Consider the following 14598-nt stretch of genomic DNA (forward strand, 5'->3'; position numbering starts at 1 on the left):
CCCGCCTCTGTTCTTGGTCCCAGGGTGGACCTTAGCAGATCTGGGTTAGTATTCTATAACGACAAGTGGACCCCAGCCATGGAGTTTCAGTGCAGGGCCGTTCACCTTGATGATACAAGATGAAATGACTTGAGATGGGAAGGTTTGAATGTCTGCATAGATACCCCATGACAGGAATTCTGGGACACTGAAATGGATAGGTACACGTGGCAAGAAGGGAAGGGGCAACCCCTAATTGTATGGAAATTTACACTGTATTCTTTGTGTTTCATAGGCAAAGGAACAATCCCGCTTGGTACAACAGAAAATTGTGAAGCAATACAGCACGTACCAGATAAACAATAGTGTACCTCCGTGTTTATGGATACCTATTGGCAGTGTGGGGAGTTTACCCATCCCGTCCCCGGATGGTGGGGCCTCTGCACTCTCGTAACCATACGCACCCCGAACCTGGTCCTCCTAGAGAAGATCTGTCCAAGTTTTTCCAACATCCGCTACAGAAGAAAACAACTCTATCGCATCAGGCTTGAGAAAAAAGAACTGCTGATTACTTTGACTGGGCTGAAGTACAGGGACATTCCAGAAGGATTCAGACTGTTTTCTTACACTCAAGTAAATACAGGAGGGTTCATACCCTTCTTTACCTTGCAAACAAAGGTGAACACCCACTGGTTACAAATAACCAGGTGGAAAATGCTTAAGATAATCAACGATACTGAGCTCAACCTCAACGCTATCAAGGAAGAACTAAGAACCATTCGCCTTATGGTGAGGCAACATCGGTATGTGTTGAACTTGATGACCGCAATGGAGGGAGGGGTGTGTGCCAAGATTGTTGCGTCCTGCTGTATTTCTATCCCTGGAAACGACATGGATAATGGGACATTGACTCTTGCCATCCAAGCACTGCATCGTCTACAAGCCTGAAGTAGGAGGAAAGTGCCTCTGAGCAGAACTGGTTTACAGACTTATTTCCTTGGTTCCCCCAGTGGGTGACCAAACTGTCTATGTCATTTGCTTCCCATTTCGCTTTTTGTGCTATATTTGTGTGGTTTCCAACAAGTGGGGGTTTCCTGCTGTAAAAACTCAGTCCTTAAGTTAGGTGGAATGCAAGTAATCAGTAATAGACACAACAGATACACACCAAACCTCGAATGACGTGACTGTCTTGAAGTATGCAGTAAATAATGTAGTTGAAAATTTGACCAGAGTGGGGAATGTTGATATTGATAAATACGATGTTAATGTACACCATGATATATCTATGTATAATAACAAACTCACATCTCCGTTGCTGAATTCACCAGTTTTGACCTCCCCCTCAAACCAGAGTTAAAAATAAGTGGTCAGGCAGGCCCAGCGACCTAGGCCTGAAGCAACTGATTGACACTTCACAGATGGGGGAACACGTAACTCTTAGACAAACGCACGTACAGGAAAACTCAGATCGATCACACAGATAGAACACATTTGGCCAGAGGGGCGCATGTTCCCATACAAACAATAAAGTCAGATACCCCACTAAGTTAGGAACACACAGCCAATCAGAACACAGCATGCACATTACATGCAATGATCACAAGCTGTGCATTGACGCCCAAATGTTGGGATTCAGGGCTCTTGGACAGGAATACCCTTTATGTGGATAAGGCGGTCATCTCTCTATCACACCCTGAGCCGTTGGGCCTGTGAGTAATTTTGCGGATATTTGGGGAATCATCCGGTCTAGTACTCAACTTGAATAAATCCACTATCTTCCCAATCACAGCCCAGCCACACGATTTGTGATGGGCAGCCCTCTACCAGTGGTCTCATTGGGGTTTAGATATTTAGTGGTGTTTGTTGTTACCCTTGATACTGCGCTTACCTGGGCAATAAACATCCAACCATTGTTGAATAGGACTAGTTGACACTCCCACTGCCCCTAATGAGGTGGCCCAAAATCTTTAAAATGGTATTGCTCCCTTTTCTCCTGTACTAAGTGCAAAATTACCGCTACGCACTGCCTAAATCTTTCTTCTTGAACATTCATTCTTTGTTTAGGAGCTTCCTAGCTGTCACTAAATCTTTTAAATCAACCTGTGATGGGGGAATAGTTGCAGCAGACGTCAAAACTTATTTTAGGGCCTCTCAGCTTACAGTCATTAATGGAAGGTAGTATGATACTCAGGGAGACCCAGATCTTATGCCTCTGAGAAATGGGCTCTACAGGGCACAATTATAGAATACCTTCTATATGGAGGGAAAATCCTGCCAACATTCCCCCCGGCAACAATGGTGGTGCTCCAGACATGGAGGACGGCCTTGAAAGCATTGGACTGGGACAAACATCTCACATGACTGATGCCTCTGTGGGTGGGTAACATGCTTCCCCAGGTGGTCATGATGCAAGGGTTTCATGGATGGGACACCATTGAGATCTCCACTTTGGGTGACTAGATGGAAGGTGCAACACTTAAAACCTACCAAACTTTACAAGGTAAATACACCCTCCACCATAGTTAATTATTTCACTACCTACAGCAGGCCCCCATGCCCTATTTCGCAAACTTCCTTCCCTGAATTTAACCCTCTAGAGGCCAAATTGCTGTTGGGAGACTTGGGTGATCATAAAATATCTCAGGTTTATCACTTCTTGTTCCAGAACATGCCAGATACATTTGCGGTGCTGCGGTCCGCCTGGGATTGGGACCTGGGCGCCCTGTCTGATGAGGATTGGGCAGAAGCTTAGGAATCTCAGAGGTGTGATGCAATAGCCACCCAGCTGTTTGCCCCTCATCCAATTAAATTATTTACTTTGAACTTATCTAACGCGACACCAACTGTAATGGATGAGTGATCACCTCATCCCAATGCCTAAGGTGCAGGATGCATGCGAGGGACTTTCTACATAACATATGGGGGTGTACATGACTCCGCATATTCTGGGAGGGTGTTCTGATCTGCTTGGAACATGTTCTTGGGCAGCCGATACAGCAGGACCCAAAGCTTCTCCTTTTGCATATCAGGGATGGCATTGATATGAACCAGTACAAATCCATGCTTCTCTGGGTGGGCCTTACAATGGCTAAAAGAGATATTGCCCATCACTGGAAGGCAGAGGCTCCACCTTTAGTTGTAGAGTGGAAAAGAGGCATGGACAGTGCGTTAACAGGGAGCAGCCGGTTTACAAGATCAGGGGTTTGTCCTCAGAAATACATGAGAATATGGGGTGCGTGGGCGGCCTACAGAGGTATTATTATTACATACAGAAACTCTAATACCAAAAGCCTTGATAATGAAATACAGACTGGGGCTAAATTGACGACAAGTTGTATAAATCCACAAGTAATCAAGTAATGACTGGGGGGAGGGTGGGTGATGAGGTAGAGGGGGTGTGGGTACAGCACTTCCATCGTTCTATTTCTATGTTCTTACCTCATGTAAAACTTAATAAAAAGTGTTATAAAATAAAAAAACTGCCCTGCACAGTTGCAATTCACATGCATCTTGACCTAGATGTTTAGTGCATAACAGAAGACGACTGATCTTTTTGTGTAAACTGTTCAAGTATTTTGTATCGAGTGCTATTTAACTTTGAGAAATATCATGAAAATCAAATGCAGTGAAATTAAACCTACCAGAAAGGGGTAAAATAAGAAAAATATGCCAGAGCCCAAGAGAGCGGTGGGACCTAGAAACAGGCCTGTGTAAATGATTCCCAGAGCTGTAACAAATGGCCCTGCTGCCAAAATACAGCCAATTGCAGCCACTTCAAAGAGACGCTGACCATCATTTGAAAACATGTTAATAAGCTGAAAGAAAAAACAAAATAATTAGAAAAGATAATTGATGTTGGAAATGGTATAACAGACAAATATATTTTGACAGAAAAGAATTAACACAGCTCACCACACGTATCAACGAGCGGCAGGAATCTCTGTGATAGACTAACAAGAACACGTATTTATTTTTTTATAATTCAGTTCTAATCACTTTATTTCGGCCGCCATGGTCATAAAAGTACAAACATATTAAAATACATATAATAAGTAAAAAATACTTAAAAGATTCTCTAATAACACAAGTTGTGAGATAAAAAGTAGATACTATGCAACAAATGTTGTATAAAAAATGCACAATGATTTGTGGTTAAATTAAATAACTATTGAAAAAGAATAAAAATATACACAACTTCCAATGGTAAAAGATGGTACCATCATATTAGGCAATTATCAGTACAATAGAACACATGTGGCCTGATGATACATTTAAACAGAGTCGGATAATGGGGCGACAACGAGATTTGCTATGGAGCACCCACATGGAACCCAGGAATTTAGAGATGGAAATGGCTATTACTGGACGGGAATCTGATCCAAGAATTCGATAGGGCATCCTGACGGATAGGTACTTGTAGTAGCCTATATACAGGGGCAAGCCAGGTGTGTCGGGGGGAGATATAACTGGGGCACAAAAACAAGACATGGGGAATACTCTCTTCGGGAAAGTTACAACTAGGACAAGTGTCTCCTCTGCCAACCCATCCAGAAGTGACCACTATGAGGGGTAGGGCGCCTATTTGAAACTGGAAATATAATGTTCTGTGCAATGGAACAGACACAAGATCCCAGAACGACTCAAACCCACATGTTGGCTTCCTAACGATAAAGTCACTAGCCAGTTTGAGGTTAGCTGCTGTCCGAGAATCCTCAGCCACCACCAATGTCCAATATTGTTTTTTCAGGTGGGCCTTAGATGGCAAAACAGTAGAGGCTGGATAATCCCACAAATCGCGCAACCCTAACGAGTATAGTGCTGAATTCATATTCGAGAGCCAGGGAATTTTATTAAATCGGTCAACCTTCATAACATTCTTTAAACTTTCCACATAGTGGGCAAGTTCAGGAGTAGTCCATAGGTGTCTCCAATACAATAGGGGCCGTAGACGGATTTTGCCTGATGCCCCTGTGACTCCCAGATCACTAAACAATGGATATAACGGGGTATTTATTTATAGTATTTGTAAAGCAATAACAGTCACCCGAAGGGATATCACGGCGCTGAGACTGCCAAATGTTATGGTAGACAGGGATGAAGGAAGTAAATACATCAGTCAGGGAAGAGACATGTTTTCAGTTCATTCCTGAACACCAGGTAATCATTGGTGAGTCGGAGATCTAAAGGGAGAATATTCCAGTGAGAAACTGCTAGATGGGTAAATGAGTGACCATCTGCTCTGGCATTCTTGATCCTTTTTTGCTTTGGCCAGGGCAAGGTTTACTGAGCTTAACTTTCTCGAGGGTTGACAAAATTCGCCCTTCTGCCAGAGAAATAATAGGCCAGAGTTGTGCACAGCTCTGTGGGTAAGACAGACTGGTTTAAACTTAGCTCTTTTGCATGTAGGCAACCAGTGTAGAGCTTTTAGGCAGGAAGTAGGGCAGTTATATCTGTCCTTATTGCGACTTCCGTTGCTATGCGGTCGGAAGCCCTCTGATGGGGCAGACATCTCATCAGAGGGATGTTGAGGCTGTGCGGTGCAATCTTCTGACCACTTCTGACCACTAGTGGTACCTGCACCCCTCATCTGAGGCTTCTCTTAGGCCCAAGTGCACCGGTCACGTTGTTATGCTCGACTGCTGTGATAGAAATCAGTGCGACCGGCGGCCCGCCTACCTTTGCCCCGCAGTGCCAGGAGGTATATGCCCCAAATGATGTCTGTATTTATTCACGCACCGCCTGACGCACAACACTGATGCCTGGCGCAGGAGTCAGTAACAGAGGTGATTGTGCCTCCTTTTTTTCATTAAATGTTCATGAGAGCGCAGAGAGTGGTTACACACTAATTGCCCAACAGACGGCAAATGACACCAACCCAGGCACCAGCGTCAAATACATTTATTTCAATTTTGCCTAGTGTATACTAAGGCCGTTGGTGTCCACAGGACCAGTTGTCCAGTGCCTTAACAGGCTGTCATATATTCCCAAATTGGTTCACCAAGTATAAATTGCGCCTAGCATGCAGGACCTGCATGATTCATATATGGAAGAGGAATCTGTTACCTACCTCCCCATCGATGAGAACTTCTGTGAGGTCATGGATGCCTCTATACAGAGGGCAGTCTCTGAGACTATGGCATCCGTGGAGCAAAAGCTCCTCAATGTCGCTGCGCGGTGCCTACAACCCCTCACTCCGAGGGAAAGCCATAGAGGATCATCCACCCTTGCACCTATGGGCCAGCCAGAGATGCTCCAGAAGTCAAAGAAGAAGCACACCACGACCTAGGGGTGGATCAGGATACCTTTGACAGGCTGAACCACGCTTTTCTGGTTCATAACACACTCTCAGGCCCTGTGGGGATTCCCCCTCAGCCAGTTTTTCTCAAAAAACCTATCATAAGCCCGGCCGCATCTTCTGCCTCTCCCATGCCGGATGGCGATGATTCTCCCAGCTAGAACAGGGATAAATAGCCAAACAGACCATGCGTCCATCTTCACACCTTTAGCCCGCCCACGGTGGCTAGAGCACACTGGAGTTAGACTCCAATATTCTCAACCCAGAGGACCTCCTGCATCCCCGGTCATCTGACTGGGTGCCTGCAGATAAAGTAGCTACATATGTGGCAGAGAGATTGCGGAAATCTCTTGACAAGGAAGTCCACAATCGCCTTAAGGCAGAGTGCATCCATTCATCTCTGTTGCCCTAACCCCAGAAATAGACCTTCGGGTGGTGACATTTCTCACCAAGTACAATCGTGACCCTAAGAAGGGCATAGACCGCTCTTGGCGGTCCTGTCAGGACAAGCTCCTTGACTTTGCCGTCCCCTCACCAAGATATTAGACATGGCGGAAGATGCCAAAACCTCTGGATCCCTTTTTTCCTCAGGCATCCTTTCGGGCTGAGCAACAAGGGCTATAATTTTCGTTGGTAATGCCAACTGTACCCTTACCACTGAGATCCTGCTCATAAAAATTAACCCAAAGATGGGAGGCTTGGCCACCTCAGAGGCTGGCCCAGTGCCACAGGGAGGACTTTTTGGCAATCCTTTTTTCGAAGAACTGAGTAACTGAGTAGGTTTGTGGCCACATTCAATTCCCTAGATAAGGTCCAATCAACCCCCATCCAGCCCCACCCCCCTTTCGACTCTCTGACAAGGAGGCCTCTCAGGTCAATTCCGAGGTCCAAGACCTTCTCTAAAAAGGCCTTCTCTCCAAAGGCGCCATAGTCCCTACACACCCTCATCTTTACAGGTTTATCAGCAATGTATTCATGGTGGGCAAACACGATGGCTGGAAGAGACCCATCATTAATCTCAAGCAATTGAAAGAGTGGTTGATCTTCCGCTACTTCAAAATGGAGGGTATCCATCTCCTCAGAGATCTTCTTCTCTCCAATACATGGTTGGACTTCAAGGATGTGTACCCCACGGTCCCGATCTTCCCACCACACAGGCACTTCTTGTAGTTTCCCTGAGGTAAAGGGGCGTACAAATTCACGACGTTCCCATTCAGGCTGTCCTCTCAAATCCATAATGCAGCACCTCCAGGTCGGAGGCATCCACTTCATCGTGTCCCTGGACAATATCCTTCTTATGGATCAATGCTTTCAGACTCTGAAGGCTCACCTTCAGTTGATGGTCTCCCTACTCCAATTCTTGAAGTTTCTTATCAACAAGAAGAAATTGGTCTTATCCACAACACAGTCCCTCATTTGTTTGGGCTTTAGTGTATTTGTTCTGAGCCACCCTGAGTCTTCCCTCTCAAAAGATAGCCAAGATCTGGCACCAACTGAAACGCACGCTGTCAAGAATGTACACTTCCCTGATGCAGCTTGTGAGGGTGGTAGGCTTTCTCTCCTCATCCATTCAGGCCATCTTTCTGGCCCCCTTCATTACTGGGCCCTCCAAAGGCTCAAGATATCTCATCTGCGAAACGGCCTGATGTATTCCCAGAGTGTACCTCTGTCAGACGTCCCGAAAGCAGAATTCCAAAGGAGGCTAGCCCACATGGAGGCGTGGAACGGCTGTCATCTTTGGATCCCAACTGGACCCGGTGATAGAATCTGATGCCAGTGGCGTAGTTTAGGGGGCATGACGTGGAGAATTATCCACAGGATGAAAATGTCTGATCAAGAGAGTGATTTGCATAACAATTATCTAGTGCTGAAGGCTGGTTTGTTTGCAGTGAAATGTTGGACAAGAGAGAAAGTTCAATGATGCGTCCTCCTCAAGATGGACAACGTGGCAGCAGTTTGATACATCAACAATCTGGGAGGGACACGGTCCAATCCCCTATCGGACTTAACTCAGAGCTTTTTGGAGTATTGTCTTGAGAACCCGATCTCGGTCATGGAGGAACACCTTCTGGGCTCAGCCAACCGAGCAGCGGATTGGCATCAATGTAACCGCGGGACCTAAGCCTTTGGAAACTCGATCCTTCAGTGTTACAGGTGATATAATCGAAATGGGGTGCCTTCTCTGTAGACCTGTTTGCGTCCAGGTATTTCAGTTGCAAATCAGATCCAACGGCACCGCAACTGATGCCTTCCAGCAAAACTGGGCAGTAGAGGCGGGATATGCATTTCCACTATTCTCTATATTAATGCGGCTCTCCCCCCAAGTCAGGAGACAATGACAAAAGTGTCAGTAGTAACCCCCTTTTGAGATCTGATGTGGGGTTTCCAGTTCTGATGGAACTTCCTTGTAATATTCCAATCTGGCTACCCCTGTTTCCAACTAATCACAAGGATCCCTTAGGAAATCCCCACCATCTGGTTCTAGAGGGTCTGCTGCAGCCCATGGCGTGGAGGATTGCGAGGGACGATGGCACGTCTCAGGACTTTGGCACCAGACTGCAGACTTAATCTTGAAGGTATGGGCAGGCAGTACAATCAAGAGACATAGATTGGCTTGGTACAGATGGATGGGTTGGTGTTGTCAGAGACACTTGGATCCTGTAGGGACGGGCATTGTCAATATCCTGAATTTCTTAGGGGCTTTGTCAATTGAAGGCTTGTCTTACAGGTCGGTGAATACCTTCTATACAGCAATCTCGATGGGGCACCCCCCCCCCCGATTCAGGGCCATCCTGTGGGAGAAATTACACTTGTCCAGAAATTACTCGGCAGTATACGCTCATCACTTCCTCCCGAACCAAGATACTCGGTCTTGTGGGATGTTAATATGGTGCTCAATTTGTTTACATTCTGGCAACAGAACAAGTATCTTTCTTAAAAACAATTGTCAGCCAAGTTAGCTTCTCTCTTATGTTTGATTTCTTGTAGAATAATATATGATGTCCAGGCACATCACTGGATGAGTGTTTACTCTGGAGAGAATTACATTCCACGTTTCGAGGCAAATGAGAACTAACTCCGTATAGTCTCATACCCAGCTTTTCCAGAATCTCCGAATCTGTGCATAGTGAGATGTATCAAAGGTTACGAAGCAAAGAAAGAAGGTATTTGTCCCCAAGGTGAATGGCAACTTCTTATTGCTCTCAGGAAACCACACCGAGGTGTATCTACATCCACCGTCACCAGATTGGTTAGATGGGCAATACGTAGATATTGACATAAAGATGTTTGGTGCACACTCTACCAGAGGAGCGATGGCTTCTTAAGCATTCTCCCTGGGAGTACGCTTGGTAGACATATGAATGCTGCGTATTGGTCATCAGACTCAATGTTTTCGTTTCTACTTTCAGCCACTTCCTAGTGTGGCAGCTTTGGTGGCCGTTACGTTTTGAAATAGCATAATCCTCGCCTTCGGTCCTGACACAGAATATAACATTTCCTAGCTTTCGTCATGGAAAGTTTTAATTCTATTAAGGACACAGAGGCAAGGACCAACAGATTCCCTATCCCCCGGTGCTCATGATGGATGTTGGAAGGCGGACCTCGGGGGAGTCGGAGAGACCACCCAGAGGGGCCCCCACACTGTACGAAGTAGCCGAGCGCTGCTGAGAAGCCTCCTAGGAGAGGTCCTTCTCCTATACCGTACTAGCACAGTAACACCACCACACAGGACTCGAGGATGTTTATCAAGATGAGCAATTCTTTATCAGCATTTAGGAAGTTACGGTTATCGATATATACAAGGGGGGATCGAGGGATCCGCAAGAGTCTCAAAGTCTTTGGTAGGGACGGGGTAGAGGGACAGTCTTTAGTAGCAGCGGGGTACGAGGGTACCTTGGCCCAGTTCTTGATCCTCAAGCTGGAGGGACTCCGGGTCTCGGAGTGGTCGAGCCGCGACGGCGTCAGCAGGGCTCTGGCGATCAGTTCGTGGAGCTTGAGCCGCGACTAGGTCAGTAGGGCTCTTAAGATGTTTCAGTTCAGCTCGAGCCGCGACGACGTCAGCAGGGCTCTGGTGGAGGTTTCAGCGAGGTTGGGCCGCGACAGCGTCAGCAGGGCCCCGATGTTCCGTGAGGTTCCTGGTCTCAATAAGGTGGAGCCGCGACGCAGTCAGCAGGGCTCGTGGTATAGTATCAAGCAAGAGTTCTTCTCCGTGGGGTCAGCCGCGATTCCATCAGCAGGGCTCTTGACTCCGGGATACAACTACTGTCCCATTGCGGGGTTGCCCCAGATATAGGTCTGGAGCCCTTTAAATGTCCGGACCCTTGCGCCTGGGGGGGGCGGAGAGGCCGGGCTGGGAGAGGCCAGACGCCCAGCGGGAGAGGCGCCAGGCCCGGGGAGGCCGGAGGACGATCGCACCTAGGTGTTGAGGGACGGTGGGGGTCCCATCGAAACTCTCCTCCTCCGGGAGTGGTGAAGTGGCCATGCGGTGCCCCCTGGCCAGATCTTGGTGCCTCGATGTCGGGGCTTCGCTGGGGCCGAGGCCGGAGGGAGCCGGGCTGCGTGGGCTGGTGCGTGGAGCAAGCATGGGGGGGACCCCGAAGGGATGAGGGGTCCCTGTGCGGCCTGGAAAAGGGGGCCGCTGCGGCAGGTGTAGGAAAACGGGTACAATCCAAAGGGGGCCTCGAAGGGAGGAGGGGTCCCTGGCGGCCTGAAAGGGCGGCCCGTGTAGGCCGGTGCGGGTGACGAGCACAATCCAAGAGGGTTAAGACCACGCCACGAGGCCGGGTCCAACAGGCGTCCCCCCCAGCCGAAGGCAGGAAGAGTCACCCATTTCCTTGGGGGTTCTCCTCGTCGAGGCGGAAGAAGCGGGACAGGCCGTCGGCATTGGCGTGGTCATTGCCGGGCCGGTGTTCAACAGAGAAGTCCATCCCTTGCAGCGAGATGGACCATCGCAGCAGCTTGGGGTTCTCGCCCCTCATTTGCATTAACCACCGCAAGGGCCGGTGGTCGGTCTGGACCCGGAAGTGGGTGGCGAAGAGATAGGGCCGGAGCTTTTTGAGGGCCCACACTACAGCGAAGGCCTCCCACTCGATGGTGCTCCACCGCTGCTCCCGGGCCAGCAGCCGTCGGCTGATGAAGGCCACGGGTCTGTCGAGTCCCTCCGAATCTACCTGGGACAGGTCGGCCCCAATTCCATATTCGGAGGCGTCCGTCTGCACCACGAACTCCTTGCTGTAGTCAGGGGCCTGTAGCACGGGGCAGTGCACATCGCCGTTTTGAGAGTCTCGAAGGCCGTCTGGCAGCGGGGGGTCCAGTGTACCTTCTTGGGCTGCTTTTTTGACGTGAGCTCTGTGAGGGGGCCGACAATGCTCCCATAGTCTCTGATGAATCGCCGGTAGTACCCGGTGAGGCCCAGGAAGGCCCGGACAGCTGTCTGGGTGGTGGGGGGTTCCCACGCCTGGATGGCATCAACTTTCGGTTGGAGGGGAGCCACCTGACCGCTCCCTACTTGATGGCCCAGATAGGTCACCGATCCTTGGCCTATCTGGCATTTGCTGGCCTTGATCGTGAGCCCGGCCCTTTGGAGGGCGGCCAGGACTGCTTTGAGGTGCCCCAGGTGCTCAGCCCAGTGGCTGCTGTATACGGCAATGTCATCTAAATAAGCCGCGCTGAAGGCCTCTAGCCCGGCCAGGACCTTGTTCACTAGCCTCTGGAAGGTGGCCGGGGCGTTCTTCATGCCGAAGGGCATCACCCGAAAGTGGTAGTGCCCATCAGGGGTGGAGAAAGCGGATCTCTCTTGGGCACCGGGGGTGAGCTGGATCTGCCAGTACCCGGCGGTGAGGTCAAAAGTGCTCAGGTAGCGGGCTGCCCCTAAGCGGTCGATGAGCTCGTCGGCCCGGGGAAGAGGATGGGCATCGGTCTTGGTAACAGCGTTCAGGGCCCGGTAGTCCACACAAAATCGTAGCTCCGGGGGGGTGCCTGGGGCGGCGGCCTTTGGCACCAGGACGACGGGACTAGCCCACGGGCTGTCGGAGGGCTCGATGACCCCGAGGGCCAGCATCTTCGCCACCTCAGCCTGGATGCAGGCCCGCACCCGGTCGGGTACTCTGTAGGCTCTGTGTCGCACGGGGGGACTGTTCCCAGTGTCGACGTCGTGGACACACCATGGAGTCACCCCCGGAGTGAGGGAGAAGAGGGCCGCAAAGGGCTGCAACAGTTGCTGACAGTCGTGGTGCTGTTCCGGGGTCAGGGAGGAGGCGAGTTGGACGCCTTCGATGGTCCCGTCGTGGTCGCTGGTCCGCAGGAGGTCGGGTAGGGGCTCGGAGTCGCCTTCGCCCCCGTCGTCGGTCGCTAGCAGTAGGCTTAGTTCGGTCCGGGCAAAGTGGGGTTTGAGCCGGTTAGCGTGTAGAACACGGAGGGGGTTCCGGGGAGACTCCATGTCGATCAGGTAGGTGACAGGGCTCTTCTTTTCCACCACCTTGAAGGGCCCGGTCCATTTGTCCTGGAGGGCGCAGGGGTCAACCGGTGACATGACCCAGACTTGCTGGCCCGGCTCAAACTCGATGGTAGAGGCGTTTTGATCGTACCATCTTTTCATGTCCTCTTGGCTGGCCTCGAGGTTGGCTTCGGCCAGGGCTCGGAACCTTCGTGTCTGGTTTCGTAGGGTCAGGAGGGGCATCTCGGGGCTTCGTCTCCCAGCCCTCCTTGACCAGGCTGAGGGGTCCTCGGACTGGATGCCCGAACAACAATTCGAAAGGGCTGAATCCCAGGGACTTCTGCGGGACCTCCCGATAGGCAAACAGGAGGCACGGCAGCAGGACCGTAGGGGTTCTTCCAGGCCCTTGATCATGCCTTTTAAGGTTCTGTTGAACCGCTCGACCAGTCCGTTCCCCTGAGGGTGGTATGGGGTGGTGAACTTGTACGTGACCCCGCACTGCTGCCACAGGGACCGCATGTATTTAGAGATGAAGTTCGTACCTCGGTCGCTCACCACTTCTCGGGGGAACCCCACTCTCGAGAAGATCCCCATTAAGGCCCGGCCCACTACGGGGGCTGTCACAGTTCGAAGCGGGATGGCCTCGGGGTACCTGGTTGCGTGGTCCACGAGGACTAGGATGAAGTGGTGACCCAGGGCGGTCCGGGGGTCCAGGGGCCCTACGATGTCTATTCCGACCCGTTCGAACAGGGTGTTGACTGCTGGGAAGGGCTGGAGAGGGGCTTTGACCCGTCCCCCCGTCTTGCCGCTGGCTTGGCAGGTCTGGCAGGACCGGCAGTGGTTGTCCACGTCCCTCCGCATCCGGGGCCAGTAGAAGTGGGTCACCAGGCGGCTGTAGGTTTTGTCCTGCCCCAGGTGCCCGGCGAGGGGCACATCATGTGCCAGGTTAAGGAGGAACTCCCGGAATCGGAGGGGGACCACCAGCACTCGACTGGCCCCCAGTTCTGCAATCTTCTGCTCGCTGTACAGTAGTCCTTCGGCCCAATAGACCCAGTGGGTTCCGGTCGGGTCACCGTTGGCCTGCGCGGCCGCTTGCTGCCGGACTCCTTCAAGGGAGGGGCAGGTCTCCTGTTCCTGCAAGAACTGTTCTCTGGTGGGGCCCCCGTCGTGGCGCCATTGGGCAAGCCCCGGGAGTGTGCCGAGAGAGGCAATCTCATCCGGGGGGGCACCGTGGATCTGGCATCGGTGTCCGCTTCTTCCTCGCTGGAGGCAGGTGGTGGCACGGGCCCCTCGGGCTCGACGGTGTCGGCGGCCATGGACGAACGGGGGGCCTGGGCGGCCATGGACCGGGTGGTGGCGCAGGCCCATTCGGGTAGTCCTGGCATTCGGAGATGCTCTCGCCGCTCCACTTGCGCCCAGGGGGAACTCTCGAGGTCGTTCCCCAGGAGGCAGTCCACCGGAGCGTCGTCGCGGACAGCCACCTTCAGCATGCCCGTCACCCCTCCCCATTCGAAGGGAATCTGGGCCATCTGGCACATGCTCTCGCTGATGTCGGCCGTCTGGACGGGGCATAGCACATTCGGCAGGATCTGTTCGGGGGCCACCAGGTGGCAGCGGACAGCGGTGACACTGGCTCCGGTGTCACGGAGGGCTTCGGCCCGTCGTCCATTGATAGTGACCCACTGTTGGTACTTCTGGGTGTTGCTCGGGATGGGTGTTCGGGGCACCATTTTTCGGCTGCCCAGGCAGACCAGGGACATGGCCGCCGGCTCCCACTCAGTGGACCCCCCGTCGAGGGGTTCTTCCTCTTCCTCCCCTTCTCCCAGGGCGGCAGCCGCTAGTTGTCGGGGCGGGGGCCCGCTGGTCCCACTTCGTCGGTTCCGGGGGC

General features: G+C 51.4%; 1 protein-coding gene across 3 annotated transcripts in view; it reads right to left on the minus strand.

The window, feature by feature from the left end:
- Positions 1 to 14598, minus strand: part of LOC146805541 (ATP-binding cassette sub-family C member 5-like) — a 1766780-nt gene that overhangs the window by 1309548 nt on the left and 442634 nt on the right. For all 3 annotated transcript variants that reach the window (XM_085622799.1, XM_085622798.1, XM_085622800.1), the window contains one exon: positions 3621 to 3794. In XM_085622799.1, the coding sequence (XP_085478925.1) occupies positions 3621 to 3794 (174 nt within the window). The remainder of the gene's footprint in view (positions 1 to 3620; positions 3795 to 14598) is intronic.

Source organism: Triturus cristatus, chromosome 8 (assembly GCF_964204655.1).
Source record: "Triturus cristatus chromosome 8, aTriCri1.1, whole genome shotgun sequence".
Classification (NCBI taxonomy): domain Eukaryota; kingdom Metazoa; phylum Chordata; class Amphibia; order Caudata; family Salamandridae; genus Triturus; species Triturus cristatus.